Genomic DNA, 20290 nt, shown 5'->3' on the forward strand with positions numbered 1-20290 from the left:
GTAGATTTGGCATTCCTCTTTTGACTGGTAAAGTGTGGAAGTGAAACCGGTAACCTTGTTCTATGGTTTGTAAAATCCACTTGTCTTTTGTTATGTAGTGCCAGTTCTTTGAAAATAAGGTTAACTTTCCGCCTAGAGGAGCTGCTATTTGTTCCCTGGTAGGCGGATTTAGGATTAAGTCACTGTGGCTGTGCTGATGTAGAGGCAGTGGCTGTGTCTGTGCCTCTGTTGTTACCTTGCCACTGTCGTCCTCTGTAGGCACCTCCTCTGGATTGGGTTCTGCCTCTGGAACGTCTATTCCTGCCCCTTTGAAATTTTGCAGAGTCAGGAAAGGACCAATTTTTGGCAGGCCAGTTCCTGCTAAACCTTGGGGTTGGACTTGCAGGAAATCTTTAACAGTTTGAACAGATTTTGCCTTTTCTTCCATTTTCTTCATAACCTGCTGGGCAGGTGTACCAAACAAACTTGTCTTGTCCATAGGAGCATCTAGCAACTTAGCTTTAACATGATCCGGTAAAGCTTGTTCCTTTAACCATGCATGTCTTCTTATCACTGTGCCTGTCATGGCTGATCTAAATGAAGCCTCCAGTGCATCATAGCCACATTTTAAAGAATGGTTGCTAACCTGTTGTATGTTATTTACCATCTCTAATACATATTTCTTATCAAGAGATTCATCAGTAGTTAGCTTTTTAGTTAACTGATCAAGCATAAACTCTTGGTATTGTATCATGTGAAACTGACAGTTTAAAGCTCTAGCTGAGAGAGTAGCTGAAGTGTAGACCTTTTACCCCATCTGTCTAGTGACCTTGCTTCCCTTTCAGAAGGAATAGGGTTTTAGCTGTGGTTGCGGCTACTGCCTTGGGACCCTGGGATATAGTTTCTGGGTCTGCAAGAGGAGCCTTGTAAAGGTGGTGATGAGTATCTGGCACCCTGTAAAATCTGTCTGGTTTGGCAGGGGCTGGGGGTAAAGAATCTGGAGCGGAGCAAACATCATTGAAAGCATCATCCACCACAGAGAGAACAGGAGGTATAGCTAAGGGCCTGTGCTGTGGTAGGTGCAGAAAAGTCCTAAGTGTTTTCCTGGAGTCTGAAAAATCCTGTTGCTGCCATTGGAACTGTTCTCGCATGGCATGCAGGGTTTCTCCAAAGGAGAATTCTTCTGGTGGGGAAGCAGCTGGAATGGATTCTTCAGCATCAGAATCTTGAAATTGGAAAAGGGAGCCTCAGGCTGGTCAGTTATGTCTGATTCATGAGCAGAATCATCAGAAGACACTGGCTCAGGGGGCTCTGCCCTAGGTCTCTTCTCTGGGGGCTGAGAGGCCCTGTCTGGGTGAGATTGAGATCCTCTAATTAAAGAAATTAAATCTTCTGCCAAAGAAAGCATTTGAGAACTAGAAGAGGGCCTGGATGACGGGGGTTTAACAGGCACTGATTTAGTAGTCTTGGCTGCTTTAGCCCTGGCGAAGGCCTTAATGGACATGGCTGCTGGAGGCCTAGCAGCACCACGTGCTGGGGTAGAGACATCCAAGGGGATGGTATCTGATAAGTCAGTCACCGTAGTGGGTAAAATTTCTGAGGTCGATTCAAGAATTGTAGCAGGGGCCTCAGTTGTAAGAATAGGTTCAGCTGTACTTTGAGCAGTTTTCGGTTTCGGCGAAACCGAGACACTCATGATTTGCTTTGCCGTGGTTTCGGCGAAACCGCGGACGCGATGTCGGTCTTTATCTTTGCGTTTTTTGGGGGTAGTCGGAGAATCCGACGACATAATGTACGCAAAATCAGTACCGAAAAACTGTTCTGCAAACTCCGACCGTCGCCTAAGCGTTCGTCGGTTGAAAGAGGCACAGGCCGAACAGGCTGCTACGTCGTGGGCTGGGCCTAAACAAGGCAGACAGTAAGAGTGGAAATCTTTATGAGGTATTTGTTTCCCACAGGTTAAACAATTGTTAACTTTTCTGACATCGGCTGAGGCAAGAAAGAGTCCCCAACGGGTACTTAGCTTTAGAAGTCTTGAAGTAGTATTCGGTAGAAGTAATCTCTGGATCCGACCGACCGGCACTTGCGAACAGCTTCTGCTTGAGCGCCCAGCGGCAAGAAAGACTGAGGAAAATGGCGTCGGCTGATGCTTTTATACCCGAAGACCAGCAGAGATGACGTCGGGTGGAGTGCGACATCAGCCGAAGCCGGACCCGGACTTTGGAATCCGGCCGACTGTAGGGCTGCCTGACGACAGGACAACCCACTTGTTATGACTGCAGATGCATCCATGAAGGACATCGTCCTGTTCCAATGGAATGACCTGAGACGTCAAAGCAGGCTGTCCCTGAGGCCGAGTGACAGAAGCCTGACCCAAACGAGAGGGAGCGCGGGATGGGGCCATAGCAGGGAGCGGGGGCCTGGATGCCCTCAACAGCGCCCTCTCCACCACCTCGAATGCCGAGGGAAAGCCGCTCTCAGTGGGATCAGAGAGTCGACCTTCGCCCGGATCCAAAGGGTGGATCGGAGCCAGCGCCGAGACCAACGGATCCGAGAGGCCAGTGTGCTCCGACCTGGACGGAGCCGAAGGCACACTAAACCCCCCCGGATCCGAAGCTCAGAGCACGGCTCCAAGAGCTCGGATCCGAAAAGGATGAATCCGATAAGCTTGAGGGGAGAGTCGGCGCCGAAGTACCAGATACTGTCGGCGCCGACCCAACCCCAGCTCCCACGCTGCCTGGCTCCGAACCCTCCGAATCCAGGAAGCGGGTCGGAGAAGGAGCTATTGGGGCAAAATAGGTGTTGAGCTCCCCCCCGGAGGGGGGGGGGAGCAAGAGCACTCCCATCTGCATTTGGGCCTGGATGAACCTTCTCATCACATGGTCCAAATCGGCTTCCGACAGGCTGCATGTTGATCTCGACGAGGCCACCAAGGCAGGCCGGGAGTGCCGCTTCGATGACCTCGATGGAGATCGGGTCTCTCCCTCCTCGGGACCCAGTGAAAAGCATGGAGACCGGGTCCGAGAAGGAGGAGACCTGGAAGACCTAGAGGGAGAAGCCCGCTTAGCTGGAGGGGCCGAAGCGGAGGCCTCGGCCCTCCGCTTGTGGTGCTTCTCCCTCTTCTTTTCCTTCCTGGCCTCTCCCTCCTCCGGCGCAGAAGCGGGAGTTTGAGTCCCGGCCAGGGGAAGAGAGGCAGGAGTGTTCACCACCAAGGCATGGGAGGAGGCCACAGAAGTACCGGAGGCCAAAGCCGAATCCGGGGGCAAATGTCCCACCAGGATCAGCTTCGACCTCCGGTCCTTCAGTGCCCTGGGGATGAACGCAGCACAAATCGCGCAACCAGAAGATAGGTGTTCAACCCCAAGGCACCGGACACACAGAGTGTGGCCATCCGCCGGTGACAGCTTATGGCCACACTCGGTGCACTTGGAAAAAAACAACTTTGGGGCCTCAGACATTTTTTTTTTTTTTTTTTACTACAAAACAAAAAACACACTCACACGAAAGGCCCCAACTGACAAGAATACACTCCCACACTACGAACCAGCGAAGGGAGGGGGAGGAGAACACAAATTACCACAAAAAATAATTAAATATAGGGTTTTTAATGCTAAGGAACCTAACCACACAGACTTTAAGGGGATTTATAAGAAATAAGTAATCAAAATCACTTATCTAAGCAGGAGCTCATAACCTAGCTGCTGAGTTTAAGCGCTGCAAACTAGATCTGGGGTCAGTCAGGGTTAGCAGGGGGTTATGGGTAACGGGAGGAGCTAAGAGCTCAGATCTATTAGCTGTGAAATAAGTTGCCGGCTCAGATCCGATACCCAAAGGTTGCTGACAAATGAAGTTCCTACTTCAGATCACCTGTTTAATTAATTTATGTGCTTGTTTTATGGGTATATATGCAGAGGTAACACAGTGTTTTTTTTTTTGTTTTTTTTAACTCCTTGAAGGCATTTTTTGCAGAGGTGCTAGAGAAAATAAATACTAGTAAATCTTATTTTGCTTGTGAAGTTTTTTTTTCATCTGTGGCAGTCATATTTCATTGACTGAACTTTTGGCCAGCTGTTTTTGCTGAATAAATCCAAATTCCCTGTGTGGAAGCCTAGGGTCTTGGTACTGGCTGTCCCTGTGGAAAGACTTGGTAAGGCTCTGAGCACAGTGACATCAAGGTTGCAGATTTGGAATCTCAGAGGGAAGGATCCTTTCATTCTGTCAAGGCAGAGAAAACTCTCTTCACAACCACAAAGGCAGACTGCCCTGGAGAAAGGGAAGACAGCTTTTGGACCGCAACCTTCCCCTGCATCGAGGGCAAAATCCCAGAGGTGGAAGCCGGAGCTGAGCTATCCTGTGCAGAGGCTCTGAGGCATAGAGACGGCTCCAAATGCTTCAGAGTTAACTGCAACACCTCGGATCAGACATGTAGGTTTTGGTTCCAAGAGGTCTCCGGATCAAAACACTCAGAGAAAGCTTCAGACCCTAGGATAACACAATAATCGGATCCAAGCTTGAAAGATCTGGACGGCCAATATCCCAGTCCTCTTGAGACAGTCAGAGGAGAAAGCTGTAGAGGAGGTGTAGCAAAATAACAGACCTCCTGACCCAGAGGGGTAGGAGCCAAAGGAACACCTATCTGCTCCTGCAGTGAGAGAATCTTCCTTACCACTCTTTCCACATCTTCCTCTGTGACACTTCTGGAAGAATGAGTAAAAAACATCAATGGAGACATGGGTTTGTCTAGAAATGGGGAAGGTACCCTAGAGGATATGGGATCCACATAGGGTGAATATAGAGTCCTTAGTAGATAATAGAAGTCAGCAATAGTTGGATCAAACTTGAATACTGTCAGATCCAAGGAGGACAGATCAGATAATTTTGGTCTCCTTGGATCCGAAAGACATTTCTCAGTTTCTCTGGATCAACTTTGTGAGAACCTCCTCTTTGAAGACTCCGAAGCAGAGGAGGAAGAAGGCGGCTTCTGAGAAGAAGATATTGTTTTAGTCTTGGTTTTCGAAGATTTCTCTCCGGACATAACCTCTCCAAAAGATGAAGGCAAAAGGCCTTTAAGAATCAGTTTATTCTTGTGTTCAACTAATGCCCTGTGTTTAAACTCAAACTTGTGGCAAACAGTATACATAAAGTGTGGGCATCTAACAAAGGGAGCTTATTTCCAAACTTAGCACATTCTTTAAAGCCTGCTAGAGCTTTATCCGCCATGCTGTCATGCCAACAAAAATCAAGAAAGGGAAAAAATTAACTATTTCTACTACTACTATATATATATTTTTTAAAACAGGGACAGACACAAAGGGCAAAGAACAGCTACCAAGAATGGTATTAGAGAAACTGCATAAAATGTAGTACTAAGGAAAAGATACTAACAAATAGTATCAAGAGGTACGTGAGAAAAAGGAAACTAAGAAATTAAGCACAAGACAAGTCAAAAGGGAATGCAACAGGTAAAGGAAATAATCTAAATAAAGAATGGAGAACTAAATAAGTGAAGTTTTAACAACTTATCTTAATATCGCTCAAGAGTGTTGGAAACCATGTCTTTCACTGAAAAATGGCAAATGAGATCTGAGGTGATTGGTGTTGGTGCACTGTTGGTAAGGGTGAAGCTCAAGAGTTCTTGTTTGCCATGAACTTTAGTAATGGCAGAGTCAGATCCAACGGATCAGATCTGAACCCATCAGTTTAGGACAGAATGAAAAAATTATAAACTTTTTCTACTCATGGATTTAGAGTTATTATGATTTTTATTAGAGGTGTAGTTTAATTAACAACATAATATTGGTGTGTTTAACAGCTTTAATACACATTTTACATAGAATTATTTAGGTTTAAAACTATTTAGTTGACATTTACTGACTGTTCGTAATGGGGTTTGTAATGAATTTATGTGATATACAGAGAATTTTTAAAGTATTGACAAAGCACTAGAAATACGTTCTGCTTTGTAAATTAGATTGCAGCATTTATAAAGTGTAGATCAGCACACTGTTCATTTTGTTTAGTAATGAAATGTAGAATTTAACTGGTCAACTTTATCACATGATTTTACTGCAATTAGCGAAACACCTTTTATTTGGCTCATTTGTATTTGAAGTTTTAATCTGAAGAAGTTAAACTTTCGTGAGGAAGCGAAAAGCGCTTAATTAAAACTGTAAACTTTTTGCATTCATTCATTCTGAAGTGGATTTATTTACTTAAAACATTTTCTGGACTGTTATTGAGAATTGCGGTGAAGCAACCTGTGGGTCGTTGGTTTATTTTTTAACTTTGGTTTGTTTTTCACAGAATGAAAACTGACATCATCAGATTGACTGTTCTGACTTCTTCAAATTTCTGGTTCCATGTAGATAAAACCGTAATTATCTGTGAACACCCAAAAGGTGCAACATATACTCTCCTTTGTTGGAAAAATTGTAAAGAAAACTGGAAGGCTGACAACCTTATTAATGTTATATTCTGACACCAGCTGAGGAAGAAAGGAGGTGTTGGTTCGCAAGGATATCCTATCCTTATGAAAAATCAATAAGGAGGCTTGGAAGACAGGGTGTGAAGTTCAAAAACTTCTAGCAGATGTTAACTGCCACTAAAAAAAGTTTTCCAGGTCAAAAATTTTAGTTCACACTCAGCTGATGGTTCAAACTTATATCTTGCCAATGACGGTAAAACAATATTTAAATCCCACGGAGGACTGGGGTCTTTTAATAGGGGTCTAAGAAGAAAAGTTTATCTTAGAAAGGCTTTACAAAGTCTGGAAGAAGCTAAAGATGAATTATTTACTCCTATATGAAAACTGGAAATGGCAGCTAACTGTACTTTTACAGTAGATGAACTAACACCTTCACTGAAAATTACAGCTAAAAATTTAAAACCTTAGGAACAGGTGCTGAAAAACGGATCAATGTTTTTTGCTGCGCCCCAAAAAGAAATATTTTCCATTTACTTCTGTAAAATTTCTCGTGGAAGCTTTATGCCAGGATAATAGAATGCAATGGACAGGGGAGGAGAGCCTGTGCTGTTTAGTAATTGACGGAAGTGGAGAAACCATGTAGTCAGCTTTAGGCCTGGAATGTCTTGACGTGTCATGTCTGTTGGGTGAGGAGGAAGGTCTGGAATTGGCAATCCATGGGGGATAAAGCAGATGAGGCCAAAGAAAGGGAAAACAAATCTGATGAGGACAATAAGGGGTAATTAGAGTAACTGTGCTCTTCAATTGAGATGCTTTCTGAAGAAATTTGGGGATTAGAGGTAATGGGGGATAGACAAGGAGGAGACTGGGGGGGGGTCAATCGTGATGTACAGCATCCTTTGGTGACTCCCCTGGGGGGGGGGTCAGGGCAAAGAACCTACTGCACTCCTTGAGGGGGGAGGCAGAGAGGTCGTAGCATGGTTGTCCCCATCAGTGGAAAATCCTTTCCCCACCCTTCATATTGAGGAACCACTCGTGAGGCATTAGAACAGACCTGCTTAGCTTGTCTGCAATCACGCTGGATTTCCCCGGAATGTGCAATGCTATGAGAAACTGACTGGATGACATCACGGACTGCCACATTCTCCTGGCCTTTAGACATAGGGGGGTAAGATTTGGTTCCCCTTATTTATTGATGTACCAGACCACTGACATATTGTCTGCCTGAACTGCAATAGCCCTTGAGGGGTATGTGTCTTTGAAGGCCTGCAACAATAGGGCAGCCCTCATTTCCAAAGCACGTACTGGCGTCTTCTGGGGACCATGTGCTTTGAACTCTCTTTCCTAAAAAATGCCCCCCATATCCAATCTGGGAAGCGTCCATAGTCACTAAAGCCTTGGGCTGAGAGAAAACGAAGGAATGACTTTCTATTATCTGACCAGAGTAAATCCACCAGAGGAGGTAATTCTTGCAAGCCCATGTTATTTTGATCTGGCTGGATAAAGGTTGGTGAAGAATGGACCATTGAGTCTCTTGGGTCCACTGAGAGTCTCGTGGTACCTCGCTAACAGTACCAAAAAGATTGCAGCAGACACTGACCTCAATGCTTGAAGGACCAGTCAAGCTGAAAAAGAACTTTGAATGATCTTTTTGACCTGGAATCGAATAGTTTGAATCCTTGATATAGGGAGGGAGAGAGGCTGTCAAATTTATCATATTGAACAAGGCTCCCATGAACTCAAATATCTGAGTTGGTTCTAGCTGCGATTTCTTGTGCTTGATGGTAACTCCCAGGTGAGCATAACTGGAGTACATAGTCTCGTGTTCTGATCAGGTGATGCCTGGTCACAGCAGTTATAAGCCAGTTGTCCAAATATGGAAACACCCGGAATCCCTGTAGCTTCAAGTGAGCTGCTACTACTGCCATACATGTGGTGAAAACCCCAGGGGGGCTGCGATGGGACCACAGGGCAAAGCTCTAAATTGGTAATGACTGGCTCCCAGCCAGAAGAGTAAATATCTCCTGGATCATATGTTCATTTTGTTATGACAGTATGCATCCTGAAGATCTATTGAGCACATCCAGCCATCCTTATGCAGAATGGACTGAACAGTGACCATCCGGAACTTGGTGCACTGGACTGACTTGTTCAGATTGCTGAGATCCAAAACTGATCTCCAGTCCCATTTCCTTTGGCACTAAAAAGAATATTGACCAAGTTCCGGACTCTCCCTGGTCTGGGGGGACTTCTTGGATGTCTTGTTTTTCCTAGCAGCTTGTTTATTTCTAGTGCTGCTGCTTCCCTCTGATTGGGTGGAATATCAGGGATTTTGTTTACTATCAAAAGGGGGTGGTAAGGAAAAGGGTATTATATGACCTCTGGAGATAAAACTCTGCACCCATGAATCTTCTGTAATCTCTAGCTAGGCTTTATGGTGCAGGGATAAATGACCCCCTGACTACCTCCAGAGATGGAAAGTTGGGCCTCCTTTCAGCAGCGCTGGTAGGATCTGTCAGAGAAGGTATGTCTAGATCCCTGGTTCTGCAGACCGCCCCTGCTGTGTGAATGGCATCTTCTATTAGAATACCCCCCTCTGACTCTGGGGGAACTATCTCCACGTAGAGCTTGAAAAAGACCCTTGGACTTTGTGGACCACATTTTTCGTCCTCCTCATTGGTTCCTAAAAAAGGTTCTTTGAGGGTTCAAAAAAAGTACAGTTGTGTACACTTACCATAAATGTAGATGTTCGAATGTATTCACTGTTGCAGTCATCACATTTGGGTTATCTGCTTGCAGGTAGCCCTCAGTCGGCCTGATTAACAAAGTCTTGGGTACTGCGTCGGCTGCTGTCCCTTCTTCCATGATGTCAGGTGTATAAAACATGCGGCCAACACCATTACATCAGTTTTTCTTGCCCCAGATGTCAGGTGCCCCCCTAATGGGAAGCAATTAAATATAAAAGTACAAAGATATACCTCCACAAAAAGCAAATACACCAAAAAGGCTTTTAAGCATAGTAAAGGAAAGTAGAGGTATAGTCAAAAGAAGTTAGGGGGCTGGAGGGAGGGTAACCAGGACTGCAACAGTGAATACACTCGAACATCTACATTTATGGTAAGTGTACTATGTTCTTCGTGTTTCACTGTTGCAGTCATTACATTTGGATAGATTCCCAAAGCTATGGTTGGGAGGAGGAATTCAGATAGCATTAGGGCCAGCTATAAGGCCCTGCAAGACTGCAGTGGCAAAGCCAGCTCTTGATTTGGAGAAAATTGGCAAATGATAATATTTGGTGAAAGTATGTACAGAACTCCAGGTAGCAGCTTCTCGGATGTCCCTGGTAGGGACGCCTCTGAGAAAGGCTGTAGAGGTAGATGCAGCCCTGATGAAGTGAGGTCTGATCCCCAGGGGATAGGTTTCTCATGGTGCTTATAGCAGAAATGAATGCAATGTCTTATCCATTTAGAAATGGTTTGCTTTGAAATAACCTTCCCCTCTGCCCCTGCAGCAAATGCCATCAGCAGTTGTTCTGATTTCCTTTGAGGTTTAGTCCTGTCCAAGTAGAATCTAAGTTGTTTATGCACATCTATGGAATGCAGTATCTGTCCCCCTTTATTCTGTGGATTGGGAAAGAAGGTTGGCAAATGAATGGACTGATTAAGAGCCACACTGGATACCACCTTGGGTATGAAGGATGGATTGGTTCTGAGGGACACCCTGTCCGCATGAAAGATGATGAAAGCTGCCATAAGGGCCTGTAATTCAGATACCCTTCTAGCTGAAGTGACTGCTAAAAGGAAAGCTGTTTTCCAAGAAAGGAATTTTAAGTCTGCAGTAGCAGTTGGCTCGAAAGGAGGTAGAGTGAGTTTCTCCAAGACAAAGTTAAGGTCCCAGGCTGGGGTTGGAGCTCTCCTGGGTGGCCTCAATTTTTTGGCCCCTCTGAGGAACTGCTTGAGCAGTGGATGAGAGAAGAGGGGAGGTTCTGTGTTATAATGAGCTGAAATGGCTGATGCGTGGATTTTAATGGACGAAAAAGACAGGCCCTTGTGAAGCATCTCAGTTAAGTAATGTAAAATCTGAGGTAAATTGGGCGCTGCTGTACTCATCCCTTGAGATTGGTTCCAAGCACGGAATCTTTTCCATTTTTCAGCATAAGATTTTCTAGTACTAGGCCTCCTTGCCTCTAAAATGATATCCATCACAGGTTTGCTGAGGGATGGTAAAGGAGAGATTAAGTAATTAGCCAGGCTGCAAGGTTAAGTGTTAGAAGCTGAGGGTGCAGAATCTGGTTCTTCTGCTGAGACAGCAGGGAAGGAGTCTGAGGCAGGTGCCATGGAGATCATCGTGACACACTGCGCAGGAGGGGGTACCAGTGTTGGCGCAGCCAGTCTGGAGCAAACAAAATCATCCTTGGTTTGTCCTGTTTGATTTTTAGTAGTACTTTGGAGAGCAGAGGCAGAGGGAGGGGAAGGCATAAACTGATAGGTTTTTCCCACTGAAGGACAGAGCATCCACTTTCCAGGCTTGTTTGTGGGGAGTCCTTGTGCAAAATTTTTCCAATTGGTAGTTCTAGGGAGAGACAAACAGGTCTATATCTGGGCTCCCCCATTTGCTTGTCAACATGTTGAAAATCCTTGGTTCCAGTTTCCACTCGTGTGGGTCCATGAGGTTTCTGCTTAGTCCGTCTGCCAGTGTATTTAATTTTCCTGGCAGGAATTGAACTTGTAGGTGCACTTGGTAGCTCAAGGCTGTGTTCCACAATGCCATGGCTAGTCTGCAGAGGGGGTAAGAATGTGTACCCCCCTGCTTTTTTAAATACCACATAACAGTGGTGTTGTCCGTCTTTACCATTAGTTGTCCTGGAAGAATGTGGTCCTTGAAGGCTGTCAGAGAATTCTGTACAGCTAACATTTCTTTTTGATTGATATGCAGGTGCATTTGACTTGGGTTCTATTTGCCCTGAATGCACTTCCCTGCCAGGTAAGCCCCCCATGCATAGTCTGATGCATCTGTTGTTAGGGTTTAGGCGGCAGGGGGTGGTGTGAAAGGTAGTCCCTTGTTTTGGTGGCAGGCCTCTGCCCACCAAAGGAACTCTAGGCGTAGGCAAGATATGATAGGAATCATTGTTTCTAGGTCTTGAGAATGTTGACACTATAGGCTTTTTAGATACCACTTTAGTTTCCTCATATGCAGTCTTCCATATGGAAATAGAAGCATGCAGGAGGCCATGAACCCCAAGGCTTGCAGTATCTGTCTCGCAGATAGCAGGGTTTTTGTGGCCACTTGTTTGAAGTAGGTTATCAAATGAATTTGTTTCTCTGGCGTGAGGTAAGCCATCTGGGAAGTTGTATTCAAGCTTGCTCCCAGGAATATAATTTGTCGACAGGGTACCAGGTGTGATTTCTTTTTGTTTATGGTGTACCCCACACAAGTTAGAACCCTCTGTACAAAGGCCAGATGTTTCAAAAGTATGTCCTGGCTTTCTGCCTGAATTAGACAATCGTCCGGGTATGGGTATATTTGAATATTTCTTTGTTGCAAAATGCAATAACTGGAGCTAGGCACTTTGTGAATATCCTGGGCGTAGTAGATAAGCCAAAGGGCAGTGCAGAGAACTGATAATGCGTGTAGCCTGCTTTGAAGCGTAGGTATCTTCTGCAAGATTCCCTGATTGGGATGTACAGGTATGCTTCTTTTAAATCTAGTGTTGCCAACCGGGCATCTTTGCCTAGCATAGGAAGTAATTTGTGAAGAGTCAGCATCTTGAATTTTGGAATCTCCAAAAAGGTGTTTAGAGTAGACAGGTCCAGGATAGGATGCCATGAATTGTCTTTTCTGGGTACCAGGAAAAGTCTCGAATAGAAACCTTGTCCCTTTTCCTCTTCTGGTACCAGCTGAATAGCCCCCATGCTTAAGAGAGAAAGTACTAGTTTTTGGGCCTCTGCCCACTGATTTGGGGGTAGGTCCGGCCACCTGGTTGGTGTTGGCAACGTATGAAAGTGAAATCTGTATCCCTGGGACACTACATTTAAAATCCATTTGTCCTGGGTAATGAATCCCCAATTCTTTGCATGAAGAGCAATCTTTCCCCCCCAAAGGGCCAGTCAGTTGTTAAGTGCTTGGAAATTTTAAAAGGAAGTCATTGAGACAGTTTACCATAGGGGGAAGTCTTATTATTCCCAGATTTGGAAGTGGAGGCCCCCCTCTGCTTAGTTCTGTGTGTCCTCTGGGACTGAAACCTGGGTTTTTTGCTGTGTCTGGGTTTGGCTTGAGAAGAACAGGAAGGGGTTGGAAAGGACTAATTCTTAGAGGGCCAATGCCTACTAAATCTAGGAGGCTGAACTTGTAAAAAATCTTTAACAGTTTGCATAGCTTTATCTTCCATCTTTTTAAGAACTTCCTCAGCCTTGTTGCCAAATAGGCGGTCCTGACTTAAAGGCGCATCCATCAATTTAGCTTTAACATGATCAGGCAAAGATTGCTCCTTAAGCCAAGCATGCCTTCTGCGCACAGACCCAGTAACAGCAGCCCTGCAAGAGGCCTCTAATGAATCAAAACCACATTGCAAAGTATGTTTTCCAACTTGTTCAGCAGAATGCATTAAATCATGTAATTATTTATTTTCCACAGAGTCAGGAATCAACATCATTTTCTGTTTAAGCAGTCCAACAACATGTTGCTGATACTTTAACATATGAAACTGGCAGTTTAAACCCCTAATGGCCAAAGTTGCAGAAGTATAAACCTTCTTACCCATCTATCCAGCGCCCTGGAGTCTCTATCAGAAGGGGTAGGATTTTTAGCAGTAGAAGCCTTAATGCCCTTGGGGCCCTGTGAAATAGTCTCTAGATCTGCAATAGGATTTTTAAAAAGAAACTTGTGGGACTCAGGGGCCCTGGAGTATCTGTCAGGTTTTCTGGGAGCAGAAGGCAGGGAATCAGGGGCCAAACTAGATTCTGAAAAAACATCATCAAAAATGTCTAGTACAGGAGGAATAGCTAAAGGCCTATGCTGAGGTAGGAGAAGGAAATCCCTAAGCCTCTTTTTCTTCATCAGGAAAATCCTGGCTTTCCCAGTGGAAATGCTCCTTTAGAGTATGTAAGGTTTCCCCAAAAGAAAAATCTTCAAGAGGGGAAGCAGAGGGAATGTTGTCCTCTGCATCAGAATCTTCATAAGTAGATAAGGGCAAATCCAGATCATCAGAAAAAACAGAATCCTGATCAGAAGATTCATAATCAACTTCAGTCCTGGGCCTCTTAGAATGGGGAGGGGGGGTTGGCTACCCCTGATTAGAGTTATTAGAACTTCAGCCATTCTTATCATTTGTTTTTTAGGCATAGAGGCCTGAGCATGTGGCTTGGGCGTCGGTTTTTTAGGCATGGATCAAGATTTAGGCATAAGTAAAGAAGGAGGCGTTGGTTTAATATACAAGTCCGTAGGCCTGAATACACCCTCAGTAGCCAGTGTCTGCACAGCGGTCCAGACCCATCCAAGGTAGAGACATCCACGGGTTCCACAGTTGAAGCATCTCGCGGCATACCGGACTCCGAATAGGTCTAAGTAGATTCCTCCGAATCAGAAGTAGTGGGTATCAGGGGCTGCGAAAGCGCCTCACGGCGAACTGGCAACTGGCTTAGGAGAAGTGTCGTCAGTAGTTTTGGACCTCGGCGGCCTGCCTCTGTCTTTATCTTTGTGTTTTTTTCGGAATCCTGGTAGTTGGATGGCTAACCGATGACATTTCTGGATAATTAAACCGAGAACTGAAATATTTAGAGGCGAAAATATACCAACGACGGATAGTGCACTGATTAAAGCACAAAACCGACAGAAAGGTACGTCGTGGTCAGGGCCTAGGCAAGGAATACAGTACGAATGAAAATCTTTATGAGGTATTTGCTTTCCACAAGTAATGCAATTATTAACTTTTACTGTCATCGGTAAGGAGCAAGAAAATTTTCCCCAACAGGGTACTTAGCTTTAGTTGAAGACTTTGGTTCTGAAACTCAAAAACGAAAATTTCAGGAGTCGGCCAACCGGCACTGGCAAACTGCTTCTGCTTCAGGCACTGTGCGGTAAGAAAGACTGGTGTAATGCCATCGGCCGCATGTTTTATACCCCTGACGACCTGACGTCATGCAAGAAGGGACAGCAACCGACGCAGGACCCAAGACTTTGTTAATCAGGCTGACTGAGGGCTACCTGCAAGCAGATAACCCAAATGTAATGACTGCAACAGTGAAACAAGAACAACATCTGAATGCTCACAGCAGACAGGGTTTTATCTTCCTGTTCACACCTGGAGTGTGTTTTTTTACTTTGGGAACAAATAAAGAACTTCCATCAAAGGTAATACTGATGAAGGAAGATGAAGTCTCCGCAAAATCACACAAGCGCATCCAAGTATGCCTCCTCATGGAAATGACTGAACACACTGTCCGTGATGTACCTTCAGATGCATGCGAGATGAGTCTCATAGATGAGTTTGAAATGGATTGGAGGGTAGCCAAATGTGAAGAAACACTGTTCTCTGCCTCAAAAGAAATGGTTCCAGAGAGGGATTCGGTAAGTTCCTTATTCAAATCCCTTTGGAGTCTTGTGAAGTGTACCAAATAATTCAGCAACCAGAGGGCAAACATCACTGAAGCATCTACATGCTTCCCAAATCTGTCCAGTGCACCGGACTCCCTGTTAAGGGGGTGGACAAAGAAACTGTCCTGCTAGTTCCTTCTTCCTGGCTGCTGCTACAACCATGGCATCAACTGGTACTTCCTTGCCACAGAACTCTCTATCCTTCAGTGGTACCAGGATCCTATCTGGCTCTTGCAGATCAGCTCAATGGTGACAGGTTCCTTCGCCCATCCAGACACCAAATGAAGGAGCTCATCGGAAGGTAGAGGCACCCAGGAGGCAGTTGGGCCAACTCCAAAAGCCTCCAGGAATACAGACTCCTCTTGGGAAGGGTTGTTGCGAGACCAACCACTCTTTTGCTTTAAAAGTTCTACAATGTCTCCAAAAGAAATTTCATCAGGTGGTGACCTCGGGGACCCTACCCCTCATCAAACTAGTTATCCTCTTTGACAGACTCTTGTAGAGAGTCGAAGTGCCTCCTCTTGCACTTCTTCTTTCATGGAACTTCTTCAGTGGGATGCTCCGGAGAAGTAACAGAAGAAATTAGTATGCCCTTGCTGGGTATCCTGGTGACTTACCTGGGCTTGCTGTCACAGGAATTTGAAGCTCAAGATGCAGAGATGAATGGGGTTGGAAAGTCGGAGCCAAGAAGAAGGGAGACATCCTGACTCTAGGAACAGAGAAAGCTCTCTCCACCACCTCGGAAGCTGAATGCCTTGGAGAGAAAGAAAGAGATGGCTCCAAAAACACATGTTTTGTCCAGAAGGCAGAATACTAAATGAAAGAGTCAGAGCCAAGCTATCTAACGTTGAAGCACCAAGGTGCAGAGACATCTCTGACAATTTTAGAATGAACTCCAACACCCCAGATGCAGCATCAACACTACAGCTCCAGGAGTCATCCAGCTCCAAAGTGCTCAGAGATGCCACTGGAGTCGAAGATACCATGATCTTCGGATCCAAAGTAGATAACTCTAGAATCTTTGGATCTGCCTGCTCTGAAACCAAAGGTTGGATAGGAGGAGGCAGCAGTGTTGGTGGGGTAGTACTAATAAATGTTTCCAGACCTGATGGGGTCAGAGCCGGAAAAAAAAACATTTGAATTTGTTTTGTTTTGAGACGAATTTCCTTACCCTGTCCACATTGGCTTGAATGATGGCATCTAGGAGACTACTCCAAGAATGTAGAAGACAGACGAGGAAACCGGATCCAAGACCAATGGTAGGGATCTGATCCATGGAGACTTTTCAGGTTTAGCCTTTGGATCAGAGAGTTTCAAAACTTTACAAGGAGGTTCTGAACCCAGAGACAAAGGAGAAGATGGATTCAGGGAATCCTTTTTTTTTTTTTTTTGCATTTTTTTTGTCTGATTTCTTGAGCCATAGATGATGCTTCTGATGACTTAGAAGGGAGCAAATCTCTTAAAATCAATTTATTTTTCTGGTCTATCAAAGCTCTAAGATTAAAAGCTTTGCAGATGTCACAACTCGAGTCTAGATGTGCAGCTTACTAAAAATACTCCTATGTTTTGTTAAAAAATTACTTTCAATAGAAGCCATTATCCACCAACCTTTTTTTGGTAATCATAACTTTTACTGTTAACTGCTCATTTTCACTTTCAAGACAGTTAATATCCAGCTGCATCTTTATTACTGCACAATTTTATTTATTTTTTATTTTACATTTGTTGACCGGGCTAGTCTGGCTGGATACATGCCCATTTTCAGCAGAGGCCCGAGGAGAAAAGCTCCACTAATAAACTAAGTGACTAACAAATAACAAGTAAATAAAAAGCATGCAGGCAACTAAGGGAAAATTTGACATATAGAATAGTAATGCAAAGGCAATTTAAACAAGAAATAACAGTACGGAATCATTATAACTTAAATATTTACTATAGAAAGACTGCTAAAAAAAAAGAATGAAGAAGGGAGAAAAATAGGAACAGGTAGAGAGTTTGTAAAAATTTAGACATATTAGCCAGTTAGTAGCAGAGATATTGTGATGAGCACTACTTTTAGGATAGAGATTTGCACACAGGAAGTTTGGAACTGGGTTAGATACATGGAGAGAAGACAGGTTACAGAGATAGTGGTGGGTAACATAAAAAGAGGTAGGTAGGAGTAATAAACAGGCTGGTGGGTTGCTAGGTCTACTTCTTGGAGGGAAAGAAGTAGTGAAGTAGGGTAGGTAGAAGAGCAATGTAGGGTGCGGGAGAGAGTGATTGTTTCTTAAGCTCAGTCAGGATTTGAGCAGGGGCATAGCCAGTGAGATTGCAAATGTTTCCTTATTTGTTTTTTGAAAAGGTGGGATGAGCCTAAAGTGGTTAGTTCTTTGGGAAGTTTATTCCAGTGAGATCCAACAATATTGGCAAATAAGGAGTCACCTGCTTTATTGTAGGATTTGAGAGTAGCTACTAGAAGTTTGTTGGCTGAGCGAAGGGAAGTAAGATTTTTGTATGGGGCGATAAGGTTATTAAGTATGGGTGTATTAGAGGGGTAATGGAGAATTTTATATGTGATGACTAATTGCTGTAGGAGAATTTGATTCTGTAGTTCTAGCCAGTTAAGGTTTTTGAGATTATGACAATGGTGAGTTCGATATGGGGAACCAGTGGCAAACCTGGCAATACTATGGTAGGCTGTGGCTAGTTTCTGGTGGTTAGCTTTTGAAATGTTAATAAATGAGGGGGAGGCATACAGTAGTGTAGATAGGAGATGAGTTTGGGCTAGAGACACTCGGGTAGCTGCAGTAAGAAAGGGCTTAAGTCTATAAAGGGCACCTAACTTTTTATTAACAGCCTTGATGGTTAGATCAATGTGACAGTCAAAACTCAGTTGATTGTCTATAGTAATGCCTAGGAGTTTAGTGGAACAGTCAGGATTGATGATAGTGCCATTGCCAGACGTAATGGAAAATGAGATTGGGGCAGATTTAAGTGTTGGTGTAAAGAGTAGTAATTTGTTTTTTTTGAGATTAAGGAGGAGACAGATATGTTAGAATCATTTTTCTGCCGCAGTAAAGATTTTCTGGGTGGAAGAGTGGAGTTCTCCTGAAGATGAAGCAGAACAGATGAGAGTTGAATCATCTGCATACTGAATACAAGTGGATGTTGGGAGTGAAGTAGCCAGGTTATTTATAAATGTAGAGAAGAGGAGGGGTCCTAAGATGGATCCTTGAGGAACACCGATAGTGACTGGGAGCTGGGAGGATATATGGCTGTCCCAGAGGACAGCTTGTTTTCTATCATTCAAATATGAGTCAAACCATTGTACTGCTGAAGAGTCAAGTGATAGTGATGTCAATGTATCTAGGAGTAGTTGATGGTTAACGATATCAAAGGCTTTTGAGAGGTCTAGGAATAGGGCAGAGGAGAAAAAGTTGTTATTGCGATTTCTGTTTATTGTGTCGGTGAAGGAGAGAAGGGCGGTGGAAGTACTATGGTGGGGCCTAAAACCATGTTGCGAGTCTACTAGTAGGCTATTTTGCAAGAGATGATTTAGGAGTTGATGGTGAATACAACGTTCCATGATTTTAAATAGAGGAGATAGTAGGGCTATAGGTCGGTAGTTAGAAAGTTCATTAGAGTTACCTCCTTTATGGAGGGGAATAATATAGGAGACTTTCCAGCAGGATGGGATAGTAGATTCGGTTATTGTTCTGTTAATTAAGATCGAGACTGGGTAAGCTAGTTCTGATGCTGCTAGTTGTAGGTATTCAGCTGGCAGTTTGTCGGCTGAAGGGGTGCAAGGTCACAAAAGCAGAGTGACTACAGAAAACAAAAAACTGTGACCTGGCATCCCAAATGGTGATGTAGTCATTCAGCATGGTAAAAAGAAAAAAAACAACAAGAGGTACAGGCATGACCATACACTGCAGCAGAAAAGACAACCCTGACTGCTGGTTTAGTAACACTGAATAACTTCCAGTATCAGAGTACACCAAGAAGTTCAAGAGGAAACTGCTTTTATAAAACCTAAAAACAACAGGACAGAAATTCACAAAAAGGGACTACTTGTTCATTGGGATCAATTTGAACTACTTTCTATACATGTGCAGAATAACATTTCAAAAAGTACTTTCTTCATAGCATATCTTGAATGGTATGTAAAAAAAATACATGATGGCATCTAAGCTAATATCAGTCAAATCAGTTTTAATTTACATCAGAAATAACTAAGAATTCTGAAGAAGAGCCCATAACAAACTTCAGCCACTTCTTACACCTGCAGGAAAAATAAATAAATTGCTTACCCTTCCTATAGCAAGTCCATAATAGTTCAGTCTTCCTTCTACAATAAAGTCATAAAGTGGGGAAAATGGGGCAGAATTAAAGTCACCACAAAGGATAACAGGACAGTATGTACCATCTTCTTGACAGGCCATTCTGTTCATCTCTGCAAGAAGAATTGCCAGCTGAGTTAGCTTAATATCACCTCTCCTTGGATTATACAGTAGATGAGTATTTGCCACACAGATATTAGAAGGGGTATCACACTGAACTATAGGCCGCAACAGTGTAATTAGCCCAACATTGTCTCTGTCAAGCAGCTGAATACTACGGCGGTAGAATTCTACAGGTTTTGCTTCCACCAGTGTAAATTTGGATCGTTTAAAACATATTGCACAGCCATCTGGTTTACTTCCTGTTCGCATCTTGTACTCACACTGGTAACCTGAAAAAAAGTAAAATAACAAGCCCTGAAATCTGATATCAGTCATAGCAGTAACTCCTGTACAATAAGTCATACAATCTACTCTTATAAATTATTTCTAATATAAACAAATTAAAAAGACTGTACTAAAAATGAATGATGACAGCACACTGATTTTCTCACTCTGCTAATCTTGTGGTCAAGTTAGTAATTCAGGACATGAGAGACAAATACAAGTAGGCAGAACATGTTGGCTTTGAAAAAATACAGAGCTGGGAACCATGTAGTACAAAATGGTGGAAAAACGAAAGTTATAAACTTACCTTAACAGATACGTGTTCTGTTTCTCCCCATGGGTTTTAAAACAGACTTTGGATCACTTTTTTCAGACTTCGAATCTGTAACTCAAGCTCCTCCCCTTACCCATAACCCCCTCCTGTTCCCAACATTACCTCAAACCAAGTTTGCCCTCATATCCTGCAGGAATCATTACATAAATTATAAATATGTACTACCAAATGAATGCATGACAGAGCAAAAGAAAATTTGCACTGGAGCTGCAAGAGTATGTAATTCTGTACCAATGGCAGCCCATACAGTTA

The 20290-nt window shown here is 43.8% G+C and overlaps 1 protein-coding gene across 3 annotated transcripts in view; it reads right to left on the reverse strand.

Annotated features, from left to right (window-relative positions):
- Window positions 1-20290, reverse strand: part of ANGEL2 (angel homolog 2) — a 1508489-nt gene that overhangs the window by 1104524 nt on the left and 383675 nt on the right. For all 3 annotated transcript variants that reach the window (XM_044055504.1, XM_044055502.1, XM_044055503.1), the window contains exon 3: window positions 19288-19709. In XM_044055504.1, the coding sequence (XP_043911439.1) occupies window positions 19288-19709 (422 nt within the window). The remainder of the gene's footprint in view (window positions 1-19287; window positions 19710-20290) is intronic.

Source organism: Protopterus annectens, chromosome 1.part2 (assembly GCF_019279795.1).
Source record: "Protopterus annectens isolate FY-2018-M chromosome 1.part2, PAN1.0, whole genome shotgun sequence".
NCBI lineage: Eukaryota > Metazoa > Chordata > Ceratodontiformes > Protopteridae > Protopterus > Protopterus annectens.